Here is a 24,017-nt window from a genome sequence, read left to right as displayed (position 1 = left end):
GGATTGAGGCCCGAGACTCAGTAAATGAAACATGGTCTAAATGGGTCCTAAAGGGATAGGAATGAACCGATGATTTCTTCTTTCCATTTCAGGCTGCACCAAATCTGGTTTTCAGTAGAACTAAAATGCAACAGACCCAGACCAGCATATTCTCAACAAAAAGCTCTGGTCAGTTCATCCAGGATCCGTCAGCACATTTACATGTAGACACAGGGGTTTCAGGAGACATGTCTGAACTATAATTCGCTGGTCTTCATCACCAGCATTAAGAAGCAGTCAGAAAAAAAAAAAAAAAAAAAGAAGCAGTCAGAATACAGTTCGCTTCAGTTATCCAGAGCACATTTTATTAATGAGGAAGGACTATGATTCAGATGATTAATTTCACAGGGGGAGTTTAAAACCTGGTAAGCACCACTCGCGTAATATATACTACGAACTTGATTATTAGGAAGAAGCAAAACACAAATCATTATTACCAAAAAATTCCTCACTGAGAATAAGTCTCCCCACCCCACCTCCCACAACGTATTAAAGACTTCAAATCTAAAAACCTAAACATATGTTACAACATTTAACATTAAGACTCAAGTTTATCTTTTTAAATACGCTTTAAAATATACTGAGGGTCTTTGCTCCTTCCCTTGATTCTCCAATTATGTGAAGAAGCCTTTTTCATTGTTTTTCTCCTCGATGTCTATCTCCTTCTCTGTCCCCAAGCAGGACCACGGAGGACTGAGGAGATGCTGAGGCTGTGACTGTGACATCTGCTCTGCAGCCCACGTGTGCTAGCTCCGGAAGTGGTCCTCGATGCTGGGAGGCACATCCTTCTGTAGGTTTGCCCTGCTGGTCTTTCTGGCAGCTTCAAGCCAGGGATGCTGAAGGACCTGGTGGGCCGTGTAGCGCTTTTTGGGGTCTACCACCAGCAACCGGCTCACCAGATCTTTGGCAGCTGTTGGAATGATAGAAAGATGGAAAAATGAGATGGATGCAGATGGTTTGGAGGGATTTTCCTTTTCCATACAGGAAATAAGGACACAAATATCTGTGTTAGCGACAAGTGCTGGACCAGAGGACCACTGACCCTCAGAACTGTCTGCCATGATGGAAACTTTCCACATCCGTGCTACCCCCTTGGGGCTACTGAGCATTTGAAATTCAGCTGGTGCAACTGATGAACTGAATTCTTCTTGCATTTCCTTTTAATTCACTGACACTTAAATTCAAATAGCCCCATGCAGCTACCAGGCTACCATGTTAGATATACAATCATGAGGTCAGGCCCACCACTACCACCCATGGTGCCGTCCAGCCCAAGAGGACACATGGAGGCCATGTACCATACCTATACATATTCTAAATGTGTAAATCAAGGGAAAGATTTCACCTGAAAGGGCCAAAAGCGAGGAGGACCACACAAGCTTCTGCTCCACTAAAGGCACCTCTGACCTTCACCCTCTGACTTTCCAGAGCCCCTGTGCCCCAAGGACGCCCCTAGAGACCTGACTATTCACAGGTAAAATAAGCATCTCTAGTCTATCTGATTCATAGACACTTCTGTATGTGAGATGGCTTTGATCTTTTCAAATGAGGATTCCACGTTTCTGATATTTTTCCAGTTCTGAGGTTCTTCAGCTGGCTTCAAGAAAAGTATTTGGTGACTCCAACTGGTGGTGAGACTTACATCTCAAAGCAAGTCCTGTGTTTGGGATGCTATGGAGATCTACACAAAGCTAGCAGGCAATAAAGGAAAGCAGAAGATGCGGATGGCCCGGGTACCATAGCAGGTTCTCTGGGTATCATTTCACACACCTGACCTGAAAACAGGCTCTGCAGTCAGATCCCAGAAGGGGCTCCAGCTCCCCATCCCCCACCCCTCCTGCCTGGGAAGGAAGTCTCACCATCAGAGATATTGTCCCAGTAAGGAGCCAGGAACTCGAAGCGGCCGAGCTGGATGATGTTAAAGAGCTCCTCCTGGTCCCTCTCTGGGCTGCGGAATGGGGGGAAGCCACACAAGAGGATGTAGAGGATCACGCCCGCGGCCCACATATCCACCTCCAGCCCGTAACCTGTGCAATGGAGGCAGAGGCACATCATCTCTTGGCTGCCATCTTGGTATGGAATGGTCTCAAAACCACACATTCAGCCAACCAGACAACTCTGAGTGCATCCATCCTGCTGTCTCTATATAGTCAATGTGTTCAAAATTTAACTCACCCTGTTCCCATCTCCCAAAGAGCTTTCTTTTCCAATACCCTGTGTTAGCTGGCGCAAGCCCTACTGTCCTGGCTTCCCAGAGTTCACGTAGCCATAATTGTTTTCTTTTTTAAAATATTTATTTACTTATATATTTATTTGGCTGTGCCAGGTCTTAGCCCCTGCATGTGGGATCTTCGGTCTTCATTGTGGCATGGGAACTCTTTGTTGCAGCATTTGGGATCTAGTTCCCTGACCAGGGCTCGAACCTAAGTCCCCTGCATTGACAGTGCAGAGTCTTAGTCACTGGACCAGCAAGGAAGTCCCTAGCTTACTTGCTTCCATTCCTCTCTGATCCAGCTCAGTAATGCCTCCATTAAAATGTCCATAGTCACTCAGTACTCTCCTGTCACACTGTCACCACATTACCATGGCAACTCTGCTGGCCACACTGAGTTCAGACTCATTTGTGGAGAATCCTGGCTAACCCTCCCCATCCAATTGCACTTCCCTCTGCTCTACTGAGGCTGGTTTTTCAAAGTCTCTACCACCCAACTTCCATGCACAGGGTAATCTCTGTATCTTGGCTTCCCTCATGCATTTGCTGCTGGGATAAAACTCTCCCTTCTCCCTACCCACAAGCTTACAACCCATCTAGAGCTTTCCCATCTTTAGCCATCAGAGGTGGTTTAACTGATTTCTCCTGGAGTGCAAGGATGGCTAAATAGTTATTCACATACTTGGAGCCATATAATAATGATGAAGATGATTTCCTTGTATATCCTTTACAGAGTCTGTCACTAAAATAGTCCATGGACCCTTATACAATATGCAATATACATATATTATTCATGGGGTTTGAATTGGGACCTCCTTTTCCTTTAATTGCAAGGTTAAAAGAGAAGTTTTAAAGCCAATTACCATAAGAACTGCTCCTTGTCTCTCCCTTAGAGGTAGCTTTAGGTGAGTGGCTAAATGACCTTGCTTGCTTGAGTTTCTCATTCAATTCTCCACCATCTTTCATCTCACTGTCCCGCCAACACACACACACACACACACACACACACACACACACACACACACACACTCTCTCTCTTCTCTGTAATAAGAGCAGCCCTGATGAGGAAAAAGTTCTCATGCTTTGGTCAAGGAGACCTACTTCAAATATTTAATATCCAAGTGCAAATGCAGAGCCAATCTCTGAGATTTTTAACTGCTTCATGTTGAAAAATATGAAATTTAAATATTAAAAAGTAAACATTGGTTAGTAAGCAAGCTAGAGTTCCACAGAGCCATGTGTAACCTTTACCTTTCTCAGAGAGGATTTCAGGAGCTACATAAGTTGGAGTCCCACACACAGTAAATATAGGCCTCACCACATGCTTTGCAAGACCAAAATCAGCCAGTTTCAAGGTGGTAGATTTGTCCTCATTTCGCTGAACCTGTAAGAAACCAAAATCCCCAAACCACCAAAATTGTGATGAGAACAAAGAAGGAATAGAAATACAAGCATAAAAATACAGGAAAAGCATATAATAAAACACAGGCACTTATAGATTAACCTGACACTGACAAATTCAACTTGATCTCAGTGACACTTGCTTACTAAAGAACCAATGAGTTAGATTTTCTCTGCGGTCCAGTGTGGCAGTACCATATTGTCACAGACGGCTATTTATTTTAAATTGAATTAATTTAAATCAAAATTAAATTAAAAATTCAGTTTCTCAGATGTACTAGCCACGTTTCAAGTGTTCAAACGCCGTCTGTGGCTAAGGGCTACCATATTGGACCATGAAAATCTACAACATTTCCATCATGACAGAAAGCTCCACTGGGCAGCACTGAGTTAGAATAAGGATCAGTGAGCAAGTGTGTGCATGCGTGCTAAGTTGCTTCAGTCATGTCCAACTCTGCGACCCCATGGACTGTAGCTGGCCAGGCTCCTCTGTCCATGGGATTCTCCATGTAAGAATACTGGAGAGGGTTGCCATGCCCTCCTCCAGGGGATCTTCCCAATCAAGGGATCGAACCCGAAAATTGCAGGTGGATTCTTTACCAAGTGAGACACCTGGGAACCCCATTTTTTGAACACAGACTAGCTTTAACGAGAGCTAGAAAAAATGCTGTGGGTAATGCAAAATCTGAGCAGAGGGAAAAAAAAAGGAAAAGAAGTAGGAACTGGAACGGAGCAGTAGACAAATAAGCAGTGAAGGCTAAAATTATTTGTTTACCTAACAAACACCTCTGTCATGCTTCTTCGGGGCCAGGCATTGCTTATAACATATTACAAAATATTAATTCACGTGCTCCTCATTGCAGTCTTGTGAGGCCGCTCACATCCCCATTTTACAGATGAGGAAGTGGAGGCACAGGGACACCGTAAATGGTGAGCTGCAGTTTGAACCCTGAACACTTGGGCTTTATAGTCTGTGCTTATAACTGGTGTATGACCCCAAATCTGCCAGCAAAGGGTTATTTCTGTTGCAAGAGGCAGCACCTGGGGGTCTGCAGGGCATTTGGCAGGACTCTGGTTCTCCCTGAGCCCCATCAGTCCCACAGTCAGGCATAGTGACACCCAAAAATGCAGGGTGGGAAGCCACCCCCCCAAATCTCCCCAGACAAGGGTAAGTGCTCCAAATATGCTTCGGTTCCTGCCAGAGAGCTTACATCTGTGTAAGCAGAATGTGTCTTAATCACTGAGCCCAAGTCACCATTGGGTAGGCTAATCAATGTCTCCATAATTAACCTGACCTAACGGAAATCATAGATGTAGAACTAAAACGCTCTTCTGCTTTGGTCTGTGTGTGGAGACAGACACAGCCCTAAAGGGAACTGGGGACATAATTATGAGAATAATTTATACTAGAAAATCTACTTTGGAAGGGAGGGACAAAAAACCATGTGCTGACTTAAGTTTCCAGATGGGCCATCTTCATGAATCCCATTTGCTGGGTGACTAATGAAAAAAATCTGTGCCTTGCAAACATGTGTAAATATTCCCAACCAAATGATCAGCAGTAAAAGCGTGTGACTGATTGAATACACCAAAACAAACCATGTACACCCTTGCAATATAACAAAGACACCCTCTCCTTCCTCAAAGAAACCCCCTGATTCTAAAACCTGGCTGCATAACAGAGGGAGCAGATGAAACATGAAGGAGACTCAGTCTTTCATTTTGAAAATTTTCATGAGATTTATTCTGAAAATGCATTATGTTAAATGTCCATGTGCTGATAGACATATTTCTCAAATACCAAATCTGTTTTCTTAAAGAAAATGTTTTATGGCTTTTCTAAAATAATATGTTGCTCCTTATCTCCATTCCTTTTCTCTTCAAGCCTCAAAATGATGAGACCCACAGCAGAAGCTGAGGGGTGGTTAAGATTTGCAGGGCTGTTCCTTCCAAAAAGTGAGATGCATTGTGTTTTTAATTCTTCTGTCTCCAGCCTCTGCTGTCATGAGTTATGTAACATTTCTCAGAGCTGTCAGTGTGACTTGAGACATCTTGTTTACTTCACCTACAAGACCAGCTTAACTACATTTAAGCTCACACACTGACAAGTGCGAATTTTGTTTTTTGCTTTTTGTTTTCCAACAGGCACTTCACAATCTTGGCTTTGGAACAGTTCTTATCTTAATCCTTAAATTCATATGAGTGGCATCTTTCTGGAATAACTCTTCCTCCTAGAATTTGTGGAACTTTTTTTTTTTTTTTTAATTGAAGTATAGTTGATTGACTGCCCCAACTGGCTCAGCAGAAGAATCTGCCTGCCAACGCAGGAGACAGGGATTCGATCCTTGGGTGGGGCAGATCCCCTAGAGGAGGAAATGGCAACCCACTCCAGTATTTTTGCCTAAAAAAAATCCCATGGATAGAGTCCAAAGGGTCACAAAGACTCAGACATGACTGAGCACACACACACACATAGTTGACTGACAATGTTGTGTTAGATTCTGGTATACAGCAAAGTGATTCAGTTATATATATATATAGTTTTTCATATCCTTTTCCAATATAGTTACTTACAAGATATTGAACATAGTTCCTTGTGCTATACAGTAGGACCTTCTTGGTTAGCTATTTTATACACAGCAGTGTGTACCTGCTAATCTCAAACTTGTTTTCTATGTCTGAGTCTGTTTCTGTTTTGTAAATAAATCCATTTGCATCATATCTCCAACTCCACATATAAGTGATATTGTGTTTGTCTTTGACTTACTTCATTTAGTATGATAATCTCTAGATGCATCTTTTTAAAAATTTTTTAATTTTTAAATTAGAGTGTAATTGCTTTATAATGTTGTGTTAGTGTCTGCTGCACAACAACATGAATCAGCTATATGTATACATACATCCCCTCCTTCTTGAACCTCCTTCATCTCCCCCAGTCCATCCCTCTAGGTCATCACAGAGCACCCAGCCAAGCTTCCTGTGCTATATAGCAACTTCCTACTAGCGATCCATATTACATGTGGGAGTGTATCTATGTCCACGCTACTCTCTCATTCATCCCACTCTTTCCTTCTCCCTTCTTCTGTGTCCACAAGTTCGTTCTCTATGTCTGAGTCTCTAGTCCTGCCCTGCAAATAGGTTCATTAGTACCATTTTTTCTAGATCCACACATATGGGTTAATATACCATATTTATTTTCCCCTTTTTGACTCAATTCATTCCACATGACAGACTCTAGGTTCATCCACATCTCTACAAATGACCCAATTTCCTTCCTTTTTATGGCTGAGCAATATTCCATTGTATATATGTACCACATCTTCTCTATCCATTCATCTGTCTATGGACATTTAGGCAGCTTCTTGTCTATTGTAAACAGTGTTGCTATGAACATTGGGCTCCATGTATCTCTTCAAATTAGAGTTTTCACCTTTCCCAGATCCTTTGCACATGAATGGGATTGCTGGATCACACGGTAACTCTATTCTTAATTTTTAAGGAACCTTTATGCCGGAGCCTGCTCGCAAACGAACTGGTCGAGAACGCAATTACCAGAGTACCTAGGAAATAAGACTCAGAAAGATGGGGTTGAGAGGGATGGAGTCAGCTTGCGTCTGTCTCCAACAACTTTATTGAAGAATGCCACACCTATATATATGCTAACGGGAGTTACTAAAAATAGATCAAAGGTTTGCATACGTGCAGAACTACAGGCACAGATGTTTTAAACTCCTACACTTAAGATCAGTAAAGCATTACCCTAGCGCCCAACATGATTAAGATCAATAGAACATTAACTAGATAGAAAACAGGCTTCAGGCATGACGAATTTATCAGCACCAGGAAAACGGGCAAAAGGTCACCGGGGTGTTTTTTCCCTGAAGGAGACAAATGCCAGTCTATACTTTAACAAGAAGGGGTGGCAGGACAAAGAGAGACCCTTTGTTCTCTCTTAGGGCCGTAAGGGGCCTGTACATTCAGGCCGGCTCCCTGCACCTTTATACTATTCTCCATAGTGACCACAGACAATTTACCTTGTGCAGAACTTCTGAAACCATCAAATTCTCCACCCAAATGGGCAACTCATCTAAAACACCCTCCCACCAGACTATCATTCACCTTGACTGAAATCTCAAGATGAAAAGATCCCACAGCTTCACGTGGCAGACCATACCGATTATAATCACCTTAACATGTAAGGAGGTTCACCCATGTTGATTCAGAATTTCATCCCCACCCGTTTTCTAAAATCCGCCCTCTGGGAAGGACACACAACTTCCAAAGATGGGAAGCAAGTACCAGGACCCTCCCCCAGGCCACCTCTGGCTCCTCTAACAGGCTCCCAGGTGGTACCTTCCTGGGCCATGCTTGCCTGAGGGCCCGCCCACAGCCCCTGAGCCCACATCTGACCTTGCCCTCAGCCCACATCTCCATTTCTCTGCCTATAGGTCTATCTAAACTCACTTCTCTAGATCACATTCCTTCTGGGGCTTGTTTTCAATTGCCCTCTAATTGAGAGAGTGCTAGAGATTACTTTACATGTTACTTCAAGGATTGTTGACCCATCTAAGTCCAACATCCCTTTTTCCAGCCACACCCAAGTCCCCTTCTTTGAATTCAGGCAATCTATATTATTTACATTAGCAGCCCAGTCACATCTAGACTGTCTCAAAGATTCAAGAGGAATCGTTCTTTTTCTGAGCCATTAACAACTTCCTCTCCTTCAAGGCACAACAGTTTGGGTTTTTTAAATTAATTTTTGGCTGTGAAGGCACAATTTAAATGTGATCTTGCAATGATCATCTCTGAACAGCAGGCGGCAGCACAGTACAGACCAAACAGCAAGTGGCTCCCCTAAGAAAAGGGATAAGGATATACATAAAATACTCTTTGATTAAAAGAATACATGATGAAAAAAAAAAGGGATAAAAGCTTATTTATCCAACTTCTTTCTTGATCCTTCATGCTTCCTCTGACCTTCTCCCTCCAAGTTTCCACTTCTAACTGACCATGAGGACTGGAATGACCTTAAAAACCAATTCACATGGAAACGCCAATGTCTAAAATCAATTTACAGGCCAACAGCAAAAAACAGCAAAAAAAAAAAGAATGACTGAAACAATCAATGGGGATGAAATTTTCCCTGGGACCTGTCACATGATCAGCCTATGACATGCCTCTGCTGTCTACACATCATCACTTCTCCAGCTCCTGCTTGCTTCTCCCTGGGCCCAGTCAACACCGCACAGCGTATTCCAACCCCGCCAAGGGAACACATGCTGACAGAAGAAGCAATTAACACTGATATTTCTGCAAGCTGGAAATTTTCATAATTAAAACTTCTTTTGCAAGCTCCCAGGAGTCTAAGTAGCCCTAAGGGAAGAAGGAAACTAGCATCTTATCAGGAAATATGATCACTAGAAATAAGATAAGCTCAGTAACACAGGCCTAAAATTTTACCCTAGGGCGCAATTACCAGATATAAATATTTCTGCGGTGAAAACAACATGATAAGCTTGTTGGATCCATTCAGAGTTCTTGGCACATTCTGGAAGTCTCTAAAGGCAGCCACAATCAGCCATGTAATCAAAAGTTAGTTCTGACATCATCACTCTCCTGTTTGGCAGAGACAGGTATTGATACAGACAGTAGCCATCCGTTAAAGGAAGAGACAATTACTTTGATAATACAAAGCAGAATACAAAATTAAAGACGACCCAAGAACATTAATTGATGGACAGCAGTCACCATGGTGGTATTGACTAATATTAACTCTCAAAAGACCAGCCAAATTTGCAATGTAATTATAATATCAGGAAATTTAGAAATGACACCTTTCTAAACCCAGATAATGAGCTTACTGTTAAATCCAACACTCCCCAGATCTCCTTCTGAAAAACCACAATGCACCGATGCTAAGTAGCATTTAAACTCTGACACAGTATGTTGAACTTCGAGTGTATGTATCCTTAGTTGTGTCTGACTGTTTGCAACCCCATGGACTGTAGCTCACCAGGCTCCTCTGTCCATGGGATTCTCTAGGCAAAAACACTGGAGTTGGTTGCCATGCCCTCCTCCTTCCCAACTCAGGGATGGAACCCATGTCTCCTACATCTCCCACATTAGCAAGCAGGTTCTTTACCACTGAGCTACCTGGGAAGCTCATGTTGAATTTTACTCACCCAGAAAAGGACAAACAGTTTAGAAATGTGATCGGCCCATTCATTCAGAAAAATGCCAGCTGACAGATTATACACAGGACAGAAGAGATATTCCCCTTTGCCACTAAATTTGGCTCAGATCTGTGGCTTTGTACAGCTTCTGAAGGGACCACACCACCACGAAAAAAAGCTTTTTATTTAAAAACAAAATAAATAAATGAATAAAAACAAAAAAAAAGAGGACTTTCTTTAAAATCAGAAGATAGGTCTAATATTAGTTACAATGAACAGCAGTTAACAACTCATGTACTAGACTGAAAACATAGCTATGCTGCAGTTTTCATCTCTCTCTCAAAATACACACACACACACACACACACACACACACACACACACACACACACACACTTCATTGCCCTCAAGGGCACTAAAACACATATGAACTGAGATATAAATCCATGAAGAGTTGCTGAATGACTTCTCTCAGGCAGTGAGCTTGTCCACACTAAATGTACTCCTTGCAGTTTTTCTATTTCCTGAAGCAAACATTTTCATGCCATCTGCAAGTGCTGACTTTCTTCATTTAAAAAATTATTGACACATCAGTCCCTTAACACAAATGAGAGTCTCTCCTGCCCAAGATATGAACCAGCTTGACAGCCTGGTTCTGGGACCTTGCAGAGAAAACGCAAGCTCAGATGGACTGTCCCCTAAAGAAAACGATCCTACAGGGTAAACAATCTCACTCCACATCCTCAAGAACATGTGTCACTGTTCTAATGATTTTTTAAGCACAGGCCCAAAGTGTCCCACACCCAGGCCTCTAATCTGAAGCCTTCCTGCTTACACAACTCAGTGAAAACAACAGAAGATCTATAAAGAACACTGCTCTATCATGATTCCAAAGTGGCCACTGTAAACAGTGTAACACACTTCACACACAGGGAATACCTGGGCTCAGACCCCAAAGAAAGAAACAAAAAGAAACTAAAGAGGGTGAGGACACTCAGCTCATGCAAACATGGAATTCTTCAAGACTTCCTTGGTGGATCGCTGGTTAGGACTTGGCGCTTTCACTGCTCTGGGCCCAGGTTTGGTCCCTGGTCAGGCAACTAAGATCCTGCAAGCCTCTCAGTGTGGTCCAAAAAAAAAAAAAGAAGAAGAAGCAAAAATGAAATTTTTCAAAGGGAGATTTACCCAATGGTAATTCAGAACACTCAGGCAGTCAGTGTTCTGCAATTCTATGAATTTAGGCAAAAACAAAGTTGCTTGATTGAAGGGTCAACTAGGTCTCACTTCACCAGATAATTAGCTTGACTCACTTAGAGTTTCATTCTGCTTGTCGGAGCAACTTAGGCAGATGAATGTAACGGGATGATGTTTCCAGGCTGGCTCTACAACCATGAAATGAAAGGAAACAGGCTAACTCCCTGCCCGCCCCTGCTCCAAAAAAAAGTATGGTTTACAGAGACCATTGTTTCCATCTTCTCCAGCTTCATATGCAGCAATCTGGCTTTGGAGTCTTCTTCACGATGTGCACTGTAATATCAGACTTGTTCTTAACATCATAATAATGACACCAGCTGCCGCTGATGGAAGGCTTCCTATTATCAGGCAGCACACTGGGGTCTCTATTCACCCACTCATCCAACTGATATTTATTGAATATCTACTATGTGACAGAACTGGTCTAGGTTTCACGGTACAGTCTAAATAAAACAATGTTTCTGCTGTCCTAGGACTTTCCAGGAGGAGCAAAGAGAGAACAAATAAATATGAAACAGATCAGGTGGTAATTGAGGTTACAAGTAAGAAAGCGGAATAAAGGGCCAGAGAGTGACCATGTGAAGCGTGCTGTCCTAATGAAGCCCACTAGGAACACAGCTGAAGCTCAGAAACATGTTCAGTTGATTGCCTCATTGCAACAAGCGAGAAGGTGCACCTTGGGGATCCAGGCGTCTAAGCAAGAGGGTGTTCAATGAGCTAGTAAGATCTGGGCTGTGCCAGGTAATTTGGAAGAGGGTTCAAGAAAGTAGGATTTTGCTATGAACTGGATACTGTCAGGATGTGAGGGTAATTCTGTGACTGGGCATCTTGGTAATTCTTCTCTAAAAGGTGAGAAGAAGATGGGGCAGTGAGTCAGTCCTCAGGAAGGGAATATGTAGCCACACTTGTGGTCTGGACTATCCTGTTCTTATCTGGATTTGGACATCATGATGAAGAGGTCTTGCTTTTGTCTGGATCCATCAAATGGCTACCCACTCCAGTACTCTTGCCTGGGAAATCCCATAGGCGAGGAGCCTAGTAGGCTACAGTTAGTTCATGGGGTTGCAAAGAGTTGGACGTGACTAAGCACACATCATGGTCCTAGAGTAACCTTATTTCACGCAGGTGTTTGGGGAGATGGTTTACATCCCAAACCAGAACAGCTGAGCTGTGAGTGGCAGGCCAGCTCCTAGTGGTCTGGGGCTAATTGTCCCTTTCCTGTGAGCAATCCATCCTTAACTGTACAAGATAGGTACCATTACTATTTCTCTTTCAAAGCCCCAGAGAGACAACAGGGCTGATGCTAGAGGCTCGTGGAATCTTAGTTTCCTGACCAGGGCGGGAACCCTGACCCTCGGCAGTGAGAACGTGGCATCCTAACCACTGGACCACCAGAAAATTCCCAGTACCAAGCCTTTTTAATTCCTGCGGCAAGACCCTTTCTGCAAAAGGGCCAGGTGGCTTTCAATGCAAGCATGGGCTCAAAGCCTACGGGGGAAGTTGTTACCAGCAGACACCCTCAACACCGAGGCCAGAAGACAGGCAAATGTCCAAGAAATGAAGTCCATGTGATCACTGTCCAAGTGAACATACTCTTCTCCCGGGGATGAGGAAAACATTTTCCATTCTGTTTAAATTGGGAGGCTACTTTCTTAATAATTTAATAAAACCCCATTTATTTCCACAATTTTTGAACTATAAGCAAAGTTTTAAATACTGGAATATGTTAAAAAAAAAAAGAAAAAGACCATAAAGGTAATGTTCCCGGGATTTCCTTGGCTGTCCAGTGGTTAAGACTTGCTGTTTTTACTGGAAGGGGTGCAGATTCAATCCCTGGTTGGGGAACTAAGATCATGCATGCCACACTCTATGGCCACAAAAAAGGAAAGAAAATTTCTTAGTCTGAATAAAAATGAAAATACAACATATCAACATAAAAAATTATATACATATATGTATATATTATATATAGGTAATGTTCTATAGGCTTCCCTGATGGCTCAGATGGTAAGGAATCCGCCTGCAATGCAGGAGACCTGGGTTTGATTTCTGGGTTGGAAAGATCCCCTGGAGAAGGGCATGGCAGCCCACTCCAGTATTCTTCCCTGGAGAATCCACATGGACAGAGGAGCCTGGTGGGCTAGAGTTCATAGGGTCGCAAAGAGTCAGCCACGACTGAATGACTAAGTTCTGCAAGCTTAGCAACGTTCTAGGGTGCAAGGGTAACTGAATAGGTGACCGTTTCTATGTTTTGTATCTCATTTTTTTTTAATTAAAAAATAATTTCTGCCTGCACCTTGGGGCATGTGGGATCTTAGTGCCCAGACCAGGGATAGCACCAACTCTTAACCCCTGGACCAGGAGGAAGGCCCCTGTGCCCCCCCGTATCTTCGCTAACCGCCCTCTCCCACCAGGGCAGGGCTCACCAGCAGATTTTCCGGCTTGAGGTCCCGGTGGACGATCCTCTTGTCGTGCAAGTGCACTAGCGCCTTGCACAAGTCCATGAGCAGGAGGGAGGCCTCGCGCTCGGGGAACTTCACACTTTCGATGATGGCGTCGAACAGGTCCCCTCCCTGCACGTACTCCATGATCAGGTAGATCTCGGCGTCCGTTTCGTACACTTCGTGCAGTTTCACGATGTTGGGGTGAGAGAGGCTCTGGATGATGAGGATCTCGCTGTCCACCATGTCCTCCTTCCCCTTGAGCTTGGCCTTGTCGATGATCTTCATGGCGTAGGCCTGCCGGGTGCCGCGGTGCCTGCACTCCTTCACCACCGCAAAGTTCCCGTCGCCGATCACCCGGCCCGGCTCGTACTGCTTCCGCACGTCGGCCGCCAGGATGCCCGCGGGCCGCCGCCTCCGGCCGGGCCGCTCCGCCTTGCTCTCCTCCGGCCTCGTCTTGGGCTCCTTTTCGATTCTGGCTGGCGGCTCGTCGCGGGGAACCATCATCCTCCTCGCTCCGGACGCCCCGGGCTTCTTCTCCTTCTCCGCCTCCTGCTCGTCCCCTCGGGTCCTGGGGAGCTTCTCCGGATCCAGGTCGGCGTGATGCTCCCTCCGGAGCCAGCCTCCCGGCTTGCTCCTGCCTGCGTTCCTGCCATCTTTCTCCTCTCGGCGGGGCTGCGCTTCCCCAACGAAAACGTCCCTCTTGGCCTTGGCTGCAGCAGGGGGATGACCCTCCTGGCCTCCGGGGTCTCTGTCCTCTTTCTTGTCGACGCTTTTGCTGGGTCTCCTCGGTTCCTGCGGGGGGTGCCCAGGACTGCTCCGGGGACCCTCCTTCCAGCCTTCCTCCCCACTCTGGGGCTTATCCTCCGGGGACCTCCGGCAGCTCCTGGTCCTCACCAGCCTCTCCACGTCGTAGCGGGAGCACCTGCCCAGGTCCAGCTCGCTGGTGCCCAGGGACAGTCGCTCCCTCTGCAGGCCCTGCTCTCTCTGGAGCTCTCTCTCCCGCTTACACTTTTCACACCTGATCAATTCCCCCGATGTCTTTTCGATCTCCACCGCCAGGTGCTTCTCTCCACTGGCACGCCTCTCCAGGGCGGCATCCTTGGGCACCTTGCTGCCAGATTCGGGCTCCCACTTCCCCCTGCCCCACTTCTTCGGGGTCCTGGCCCTGTCCTCCCCGGGAGTCTGCCCCTGGGGTCTGATGGCTGCCGGGGACCTGGCAGCCTCACCGCTGCTATTGGTAGTCTCGGTCTCCCCACAGGGAGGACCCCCTTTCACAGCCTTGCTGTAAAGTCTGCTTCCCAGCCTTGGAGAGGGGATCTGGCTGTGCTGCTGGGTCAAGGTCAGGGCCCAGGCTTTGCTGGGGTACAGTTCCTCCATAGCCACCTGGATGTTCTTCAGCGTCAGCGGCTCTTTGCCCACCGCTATGAAAGCGTCGCCTTCCCTGAAGAAATCAGACACGCTCCTGATTTCCCGGCCTTTGAGGTTGAACAGCTTCCTCACGCGGTCACTCTTCCACCTGGGAAAGCCCAGGGCCTCTGAGACGTCGGCCAAGAGCTGCTCAAAGGTCTGCACGGACCGCCTGTTGAGGAGCAGGGTGATCTTGCGGAGGGGGTGGCCGCCCACCTTGACCACGGTCACGACCCTGGGCTTCAGCTGGCTGTTCTCAGCATGGACGGGGTGAAGGCCACTCTGGGGGCTGAACGCAGGCACCGCAGAGCTGCGTGACCCCAGGAATGCTTTCTCCAGGCTCCCTCGGCCAGCAGGCAGCCAGGTACCCTGCAGCTTCCGCTCCGTGATTCTCGAGCTTAAACATTTTAGAGAATGTTCACAGAGACCTCGATGTCCTGTGGGGGGAAAAGGACAACACAGTATTAGTTCAGTGGGTTCAAAGAGCGCTTTGACCAGCGCAGTCGGTAAAGAACCTGCCTGCAATGCAGGAGACCTGGATTTCATTCCTGGGTCGGGAAGATCCCCTGGAGGAGGAAATGGCAACTCACTCCGGTATTCCTGCCTAGGAAATTCCATGGACAGAAGAGCCTGGAGGACTACAGTCCAATGTGGTTGCAAAAGGGCTGGCCACAACTTAGCGACTAAATAAACAAAGAAAAAAGTCTTTACTGAAGATGACTGATGCTATCACAGGTTAGAAGTGTGCATGTTGAGGATCTGCTTGAAACAATGGAGCCGTTACAGGTGAGGTCTCCTGCCCAGTCTCCTCCAAGAGCAGCCAGGAATGCAGTATGGAGTCTGCCCTGGGCCTGGGGTGCGCCCCCTCCAAGTCTCCTGGGTACCAGGATGGACCACACCTTGGGAGCCCTTTCTAGGCAAGGCCTGACCCTGAAGGCAGCTCCCACTATCCTAAAGTGACCTGACTTTCAAAAATCTACAACTGAGATAAAAGATCCAAAATTTGCTGCCCAGGAAATACCAACAAGAGGTCAGAACTTTCTGGAAACTTAAAGAACCCAAATCTTTTTTTTTTCTGCTAAGTCACAAAAGATTGTTTTTTTCCATTTAAAAAATAATTAAAGTACAGTTAATCCACAATGTTGTGTTAGTTTCAGGGTGTACAGCAGAGTGACCCAGCCACACACACAGAGAAATATGTACCTGTTTCCTCCTAGATTTCCCCTTACCTCTAAAGAATTCAAATCTTACCCACCTCTTTGCCAAGAACAGTTTTCTCAGCTTGACTTTCAGGGTGAGACAAGATGTGAAGAGGTTATGAGCACAGAATTTGAGACAAATCTGGATTTGAACCCTGGAGTGGCCACTGGCCCTATGTGTGAACTTGGACAAATTACTCACAATCTGGTGGTTATTGTCTTTTTTTTTTTCATATATGAAGTGATAATGATAACACCTTCCTCCCAGGACTTTTGGGTAGAGTAAATGAGAAAATGATTATGATTCACTTGAGCTTGACACATAGTAAGGGCACAGTGATTGCCAGTTATTAATACTGTCCCTGTGATCTTAATACCTCTTTTGTATGATCATTTCATTCTGGTAGCAAAGGACCTCATGGGCCGAAATGACACGGTGGTCTTCTCCAAATGTGTTTTTCTCTCATTATCAAAAAAAGGAAAGAAGAAAACCAAAGTCATTTTATTCTTCAGAGCTTTAAAAATGAGAATGTACTCATTCTCATGATGTTTCCTGATAAACTGAATAAATGAATAAAATAAGACTCTGTATTTCCTGGTCAGACATACTCAGCTTTACCTCATTTTATTATGCTCCACTTTCTTATCTTTGAAGATACTACATTTTTTATTTTTTTATTTTTTATTTTTTTTATATTTTTTATTGATTGAAGGTTTGTGGCAACCCCAGGTCAAGCAAGTCTATGGACATCATTTTACCAAATGGCATTTGCTCACTTCATGTCTCTGTGTCCTATTTTGGTAACTCACACAATATTTCAAATTTGGTCATTATTGTTATATTTGTGATGGTGATCTGTGACCGGGGATCTTAGATGTTACTCCTATGGCTCACTGAAGGCTGAGATGATAGTTAGCTTTCCTTCTTTACCATAAAGGTATTTTTAAATTAGGGTATGTACCTTTTTTTTTTTGACTGCTCCAGGTCTTTTTTTTTTCTCTTTCCTTGAACTGAACACATTTATTTTTTTAATTAATCAGTTTAATTGGAGGATAATTAATTACTTTACAATATTGTGGTGGTTTTTGCCATACATCAACATGAATCAGCCATGGGTGTGCATGTGTCTCCCCATCCTGACCCCCCTCTTCCTCCCCATCCCATCCCTCTGGGTTGTCCCAGAGCACTGGCTTTGAGTGCCCTGCTTCATGCATCCAACTTGCACTGGTCATCTGTCTTATATATGGTAATATACATGTATGTTTCAGTGCTATTCTCTCAAATCATCCCACCCTCCCCTTCTCCCACACAGTCCAACAGTCTTTTCTTTACATCTGTGTCTCTTTTGCTATCTTGCATATAGGATCGTTGTGTTACCGTCTTTCTAAATGCCATATATGTTAGAAAACGCCGCGGGAAGAAAGAGCCACCTCTAAGGACCGGTGGTAAAAGGCCTTTAATGGGCAGTCGCTCTCGGGCAGATCTCCCAGGGAGGGGCGGGTGAGCGAGGAGACAGAGAGTCTGCGAGGTATGGGAGATGGGGAGAGGTTTTATAGCCAGGGCCGGCGTCCAGGTCAGGTCCTTCTATATAAGGAAGAAAGCGTGGGCTACAGCGGCGGTGGGTGTCCAAGGGCTCTGTGTCGGTTCCTGATCGGACCAGGCTGCGGGGGGGGGGGGGGGGGGGGGGGTCGGTCCCCGGAAGTTTAGCCAGCCTCCGGAACTTGTCTGCGGCACTTTTTCAGGGCATACCTCAATATACCTGACCTTTCAATATATATCTGTTAATATACTGTATGGATGTTTCTCTTTCTGACTTATTTCGCCCTGTATAATAGGCTCCGGCTCCAGGTCTTAGCTGTGACATGTAGGATCCAGTTCCCTGACCAGGGATCAAACCCGGGCTCCTGCATTGGGAACACGGAGTCTTAACCACTGGCCACCAGGGAAGTCATTGTTTTTTTAAGACATAATGCTCTGGCACACTTAATAGACTATAGTGGGGTATAAATATGACTTTTATATGCACTGCAAAATCAAAAACATTGGGACAGTCACTTCATTCGCAACAGCTCCAGGGTATAACTGTAGTTGAGAAAAAAGTGGCTTAATTTTCATATCTGCCCAGGGTAGAAAAGGAAACAGAAAAATGATAGCATATGGAACTCAGTTAAAACCCAAGGATGGGCTGCAAATTATTAAAGCTGCCCCACAGGATCCCTATGTCATATCCTACATGCAGGAACCTGCCATTTAGGCTTCCTTTAAGAAGTTTTAAATGATTATTTTTAAGCACATCTGATTTGTAGCAGACACTCCAGTTTTGCCAGGATGGGCAATTTGGCCCAGCATATTGACACAGAATTTTTTTTTTTTTTTTTTTTGGTTTTTAATTATAACATTCAATCTGTTCTGAGATGATTTCCATCTAGACACAGGTGTCTGATTAGATGACAAGTGTGGCCCCACTGATTCTTCCCACATGCCATGAATTTATAAGCTTACCAGTCACATTTACAGTTAAACTATTTATTTATGGGCATCTGTCATTCCTTTCTTCTCATAATCTCTCTAATTTGCCTCCATTTTCGGCTGAGAAGGTTGATGCTGAGAGAGCAAGAGGAGAGGTCTCCAGGATTCATACTCATTCCCATTTCCTCAGGAAATAGGAAGGATGCCAAGAAAGGTGACCCTCAAATGCCCGTACACAGAGGGGCTAAGGCTTTTCATTTGTTTTCCTTACGGTGCTTCTTACAGAGCGGGACCCTCAATACATTTGTCAGGCTTAGGAAAGGGAAAACAGATCTGTGGCTCAGGTCGTGAAGAATCCGCCTGCCAAGCAGGAGATATGGGCTCGATCCCTGGGTCAGGAAGATCCCCTGGAGAAGGAAATGGCTACCCACTCCAGTGTTCTTGCCTGGAAAATCCCATGGACAGAGGAGCCTGGCGGGCTAGAGTCCATAGAGATCCAAAAGAGTTGGATGGGACTGAGTGACTAAACAATTCCAGGAAAGGTTCAGGGCAGAACCAGGAGGACAGGGAGCATTCTGTGAATACATGGGGGATGCAGGAGAGTTTAGCATGGAAGGAAGGGGGTTGAGGAGGGGGCCAGCGGAAGTCCAGGAAGATCTCATCGCAGGAGACATACAACAGTACTCTTGGAGCAAGACAGTCACTCTGGGCCCCATCTTCAGTGGCGACTGAGGATGACAGGGGCAAGTCATGATGAGAACTCAGGGTCCCAGGTAGTGAGATTTCGGAGTCCGGGTGTAGTGGTAGATGACCTGGCCTGTGGTACCCAGAGTCAGGATGGGGGAGAGGTGGCCATGCCCTGGGATGGCTGTGCCCCAGCTGTCAGCAGGCCCTAACCCAGAACCCGTCCTCATTCTTGGCGGTTAGGATAGCACTCCGGTCTCACTCCATCCCTGAATCCAGGAAATGCTCCAGGGACGTGGCCCCCATCCCAGGGTGCGGGCACAAAAGATGTGGCGATAGCAGCTCAGTCTCTGCCACACCACCATCACGCATGTGCAGCTCACTGCCCAGCTGTTCTCAAACCCCCTTAAAACCTCTGTGATCTAGAGCCAGAGTGAGAACTTGGCACCCCTTCTCCCCAACATAACTAGGAGTTACGAAGGCAGCTCTTTTGGTTTTGTCTGTATCATGCTACTGGGGAGTCCCGGGAAACTCAACCTCAAGATGCAATTACTTTTACCGTCTCTTCCACAAGCCTTCCTTCCTCCTTTAAATTTCTTAGCCCAGGGCAGATTTTTCTTCTTTAAAGGGAAGAGAAAAAATCAGGAGACTCTGAATGCCTGGTCCATAGGCAAGAAGAGCAAATAGCCTGGAGAGGAACAGCCTAGCACACCCCTGGGACCCTGGGTTCAATCTCCAGGAACAGCTCCATCAGCCAAGGAAAATAGTGCCCTTGAGGACTTCGGGGCTGACTCTAAACAGCACTATCCAGGACCTACCCAGATAACCTGATCATGTCCACACATCTGCAACAACAACTGACAAATCAATTAAGTAGAACCGTATGAAATTGCTAGCAGTTCTACCAATTACATCTCAGGGGATGGTTGGATGGCATCACTGACTCAATGGACATGAGTTCAACCAAACTCTGGGAGATAGTGAAGGACAGGGAAGCCTGGCATGCTGCAGTCCATGCGGCCACGAAGAGTCGGACATGACTTAGCGACTGAACAACAACTGGCAATTACCTTAAAAGGAAAATTTCATATGGCTCAACCTAGCACGATCTTGGATAATAACCTCTACTCTATCTCTACACTAACAATAGCTAATCAAAGTAGGCATAGTAAAAATGAAGCATCCTCATTCCCAGTCCTCAGCCACCAGTTGGCAGTTTCCAGGAAAGGATGCCCTTGTAGCATCACTTTTCTGGTAATTTCCTACGGCAACATAAATTGACCTCAGCTTGACATTACCGCTGCTTTTGCCTCAAACACCGCCGAGACAAATGTTTATAGGGTTTTTCCCAGCACCCATCAAGCCCATGCATGCAGCAGAACTTTCACAAAGCCAGTTCTCTCCTTAAGAGCCTACGGGAGCCCCTTATTATCATCTCTGAGGGTCAAACCCAAACTTTTCAGCTTGACATGGAAGGTGCTCCCTTGTCCAGTGGCACCTCACCCATCCCAACCCCACTCTACCTGAAGTAGGAGATAGATGGACCCCGGGGCAAAGCAGCTGGAGTTTGTCAAATGGAGTAAAATTGAAGTTTTGTTTTCCCCAGATGCTCCAAGGACAAAGTTAATGGCAGGAGCTGAGCTCTGCTGGAGTAAAGAGATAAGAGGTCTGCTCCTGAGGTCAGAGAAAACTCCCCAACTGCACATGCACAGGAAGGCTCCTCAGGGGTCAAAAACGAGGGCGTGCCATCCCGTAATAAGTGTCATCAAACCTCCCACTGGCCTCTGCGCTGGAATCCATCTTGGCAAAAAAGCTGCATATACATATTGGGCGGGGGGTGGGGGGCGCTGGAAGGGTGGGTCCCAGAACAGGGCAGGTGTAGGAAAAGAACTGAAATAACTGGCCAAAGGTAAACAAAGATTCAGAAGAACTGCCTTATACATATGATTTAATGGCCTCTCTACTGCATTCTTCCTCACTGGGGAGGGCGCTCATACCCCTTCTCTCCGGGTTGTATTTCTGCCTTGCTTCAGTCTTAAACAAACACAATGTTTCTCTGTGTACTCTCCCACGTTATACTGTATCTCTGATAATAAGCTGTGTACCTGTTTTTACAGTTTTTGCCTCTTTGAGAAATTCCTATTTCAAACACAGCAAGCGCGAGGGGAACTTTATTTCTAGCCTTTTGCCCCCAGTGGACTAGCCGGCTAGGATTCCGGCTGTTCATCCAGGCTACCCAGGTTCAGGTCTTGGGCAGGGAACTAAGGTCTCACTTCAGGACGGTTCACTGCTGTCTCTCTGAGATGGCATCCTCACCCCTCCCACCCATCCAAGCCTCACCATCACGTAAGATCTAAGACCTGCATCCACCACCAAACCCTCCCTGACCTCACAAGTTCACAGTCTCAGCTCCCTCTTCTGAAGCTCTGTTCATTCATTAAAACAACATTTCACATGAATGCTTGAGACACTTCCTTCTGCACACCTCAGCTCACTGTTACTTCATCTTCAAAGGTGTAAATATTCCCCCTCTCAACTAAACTCAGCCTCACCAAAAGCAGAGACCATGGATTACGCAAACTCCCTCCCTCTGTCCCAGGATATATAATAAGCATGTGAGATTGGGGAAACCCGTTTCCAGTACTAACTTCAGCACACATATCAGGACTCAGGCTTCCGGCTCTCCTTGCAAATAACTGAGTGCTACTAGTTTCCACACTGGCAGACATCCCACAACAGACCTTAACTAGATGAAACAAGTGAGATGAAAGAAAACATGGTCACAGACAGCCACTGACTACCAGGAAATGTGACAAGGTAGCGCTGGCCAAGGACAGATGATACAGGGAGGGAAGAGGAGTGTATTTCTTCAGAGTTTTGTGAAGCTTCCTTTCCAAGTTGCACAAAGAATGTGAACATGGGGTCAGAAGCTCTCATTTAAATCCTGGTCCCCCCAGACTCCGAGTAGCTGTGTGACCTTGGGAACACTATGTGACCTCTCTGAGCCTCGGTTTCCACGTGGGCTAACGCTGGCACCTCACCTCTGCATCCTATTTGGCATAGAGTGGGCACTCAACTGTGTATGTTTTCTTCCCTCTCCAACAGAACAAGTCTCATAACCTCCGCTTTCCTCCCAGTCCATATACATGTCAAGGGCAAAGAGGACGTGATGCTAAATGTGACTCAGCAGGGAGAATTTGTCATTTAAGTAGCGACTGAAACAGAAAACCCGTAAGGGACAGGATATTAAGAGAAACACCCGGGCAGATCTAAGCATCCGGCTCCTGTGGGCAGACAAACTTCCTGCTCACTGATCCTAGGATTCTCTGACTGGTCTGAGTCAATAAACTCAGTAACTGCAAAAGCATTTTGCTGTTATTACCTCTGATGAGTTTGGCTCCAAGCAACTGTGCCTCCTCGCTGCTGCCATAACTCAGATGAATTAATGTAACCTCGTTCCACAAGGATCAGCTCTACACCTTTTGACACTGAAAAGGCTACCAAAATGACCGGAAGTCACATGAATCCAGTTTCCTATCCAATCATTTATCATTATTTTATCCAGGCTGCTAATCATCAAGTTTAGGGTCAAGAAAAAAAGAAAAAAAAATGAAAATATACTGCTAACATGAATCTTTTACTTATATTCTTTCATGAGAACAAAAGGAGTGTACCATTTCCTAGTCATTAAAAAACTGTGGTACATCTGTCTTTATTTATTTTTGGCTTTGCTTCTGAGGCATGTGGGATCTTAGTTCCCCAACAAAGGATCGAACCCAAGCCCCCTGCCTTGGAAGCACTGAGTCTTAACCACTGGATCACCAGGGAAGTCCCTTCCTAGTCATTTTTAACCATAACCCATAGGTCTAAATTATACCACAAAGAAAAACTATGCCTCAGGTCAGCATTCACTTTGGAATTCTCGCCTTGGCTCCTATAATAACACACTAGAAAAAGAAATAGGAGAATCATACCCAAATTGCTATAGGACATAAATAATAAATGATCACTCTTTAACCATTTACAAATTCTGAGTATTAAAAGAAATGGAAATTGGTGTTTTAAAACATTTGGTTAATAAGCAATGCAACAAAAAAGCCCATGCAATGCATTGAATGACAGGGAATCTTCCTTCCTAACAGGGAAGCTCCACTTGAAATTCTTTCCCTTTATCAACCTCTTATTCCTTGATGGTGTCAACAGACTGATTACTGGTGGCCTCAGTAGGCAGTGCTAAGAGACGATTCACTTCCATTCGTCTATGGGAGATGGAGCAGAATTGGCTGAAATCATTTTCCTTTTCACTGAGTAATCATTTGTCCTGGGATTTTTCCAGGGGCTGTTTGGGAACAAACTCATTTTGCTCATATGCAAATCTGAGGCAGGAGAAACATTTGCGAACTTACATTTGATTATGCAAACATCCCAAGGAGGGTTTCCTAAACGAATAAAAAATTGGAACACAGCCTTTTACTAAGCCTAGTTACTGTTTCGTAACTAGGAAGCCTGGGCAACGTCTGTATTGATCAAAGCTGGGAAAACTAACAAGGGTAAGGTAGTAAAATAAAATGCTACTATTTAATGTCTGTCATCACCGATGACACTCTAATGTCGTCGCTAATTAATCTTTATTACCAACAGGACATCAGGAACAGAGCAATTAGAAAGACTCCCCTGCTCTCATCTCAGAAATGTCCCAGGTTTGGGGTTCTCTCTTATCTGCTAAGTTTCTTG

General features: G+C 45.3%; 1 protein-coding gene across 1 annotated transcript in view; it reads right to left on the bottom strand.

Annotated features, from left to right (window-relative positions):
• Positions 1 to 629: 629 nt before the first annotated feature.
• Positions 630 to 24,017, bottom strand: part of DCLK3 (doublecortin like kinase 3) — a 31,539-nt gene continuing 8,151 nt past the window's right edge. Inside the window, exons 2-5 of the mRNA XM_065932457.1 lie at positions 13,506 to 15,367; positions 3,503 to 3,635; positions 1,899 to 2,066; positions 630 to 949 (exon numbers count right to left, since the gene is read on the bottom strand). Of these exons, the coding sequence (XP_065788529.1) occupies positions 786 to 949; positions 1,899 to 2,066; positions 3,503 to 3,635; positions 13,506 to 15,367 (2,327 nt within the window). The 3' untranslated portion in view covers positions 630 to 785. The remainder of the gene's footprint in view (positions 950 to 1,898; positions 2,067 to 3,502; positions 3,636 to 13,505; positions 15,368 to 24,017) is intronic.

Source organism: Muntiacus reevesi, chromosome 4 (assembly GCF_963930625.1).
Source record: "Muntiacus reevesi chromosome 4, mMunRee1.1, whole genome shotgun sequence".
Taxonomy (NCBI): Eukaryota; Metazoa; Chordata; class Mammalia; order Artiodactyla; family Cervidae; genus Muntiacus; species Muntiacus reevesi.
Note: the sequence above shows the minus strand (reverse complement) of the source record. Positions and strands in the feature narration are given on the sequence as shown.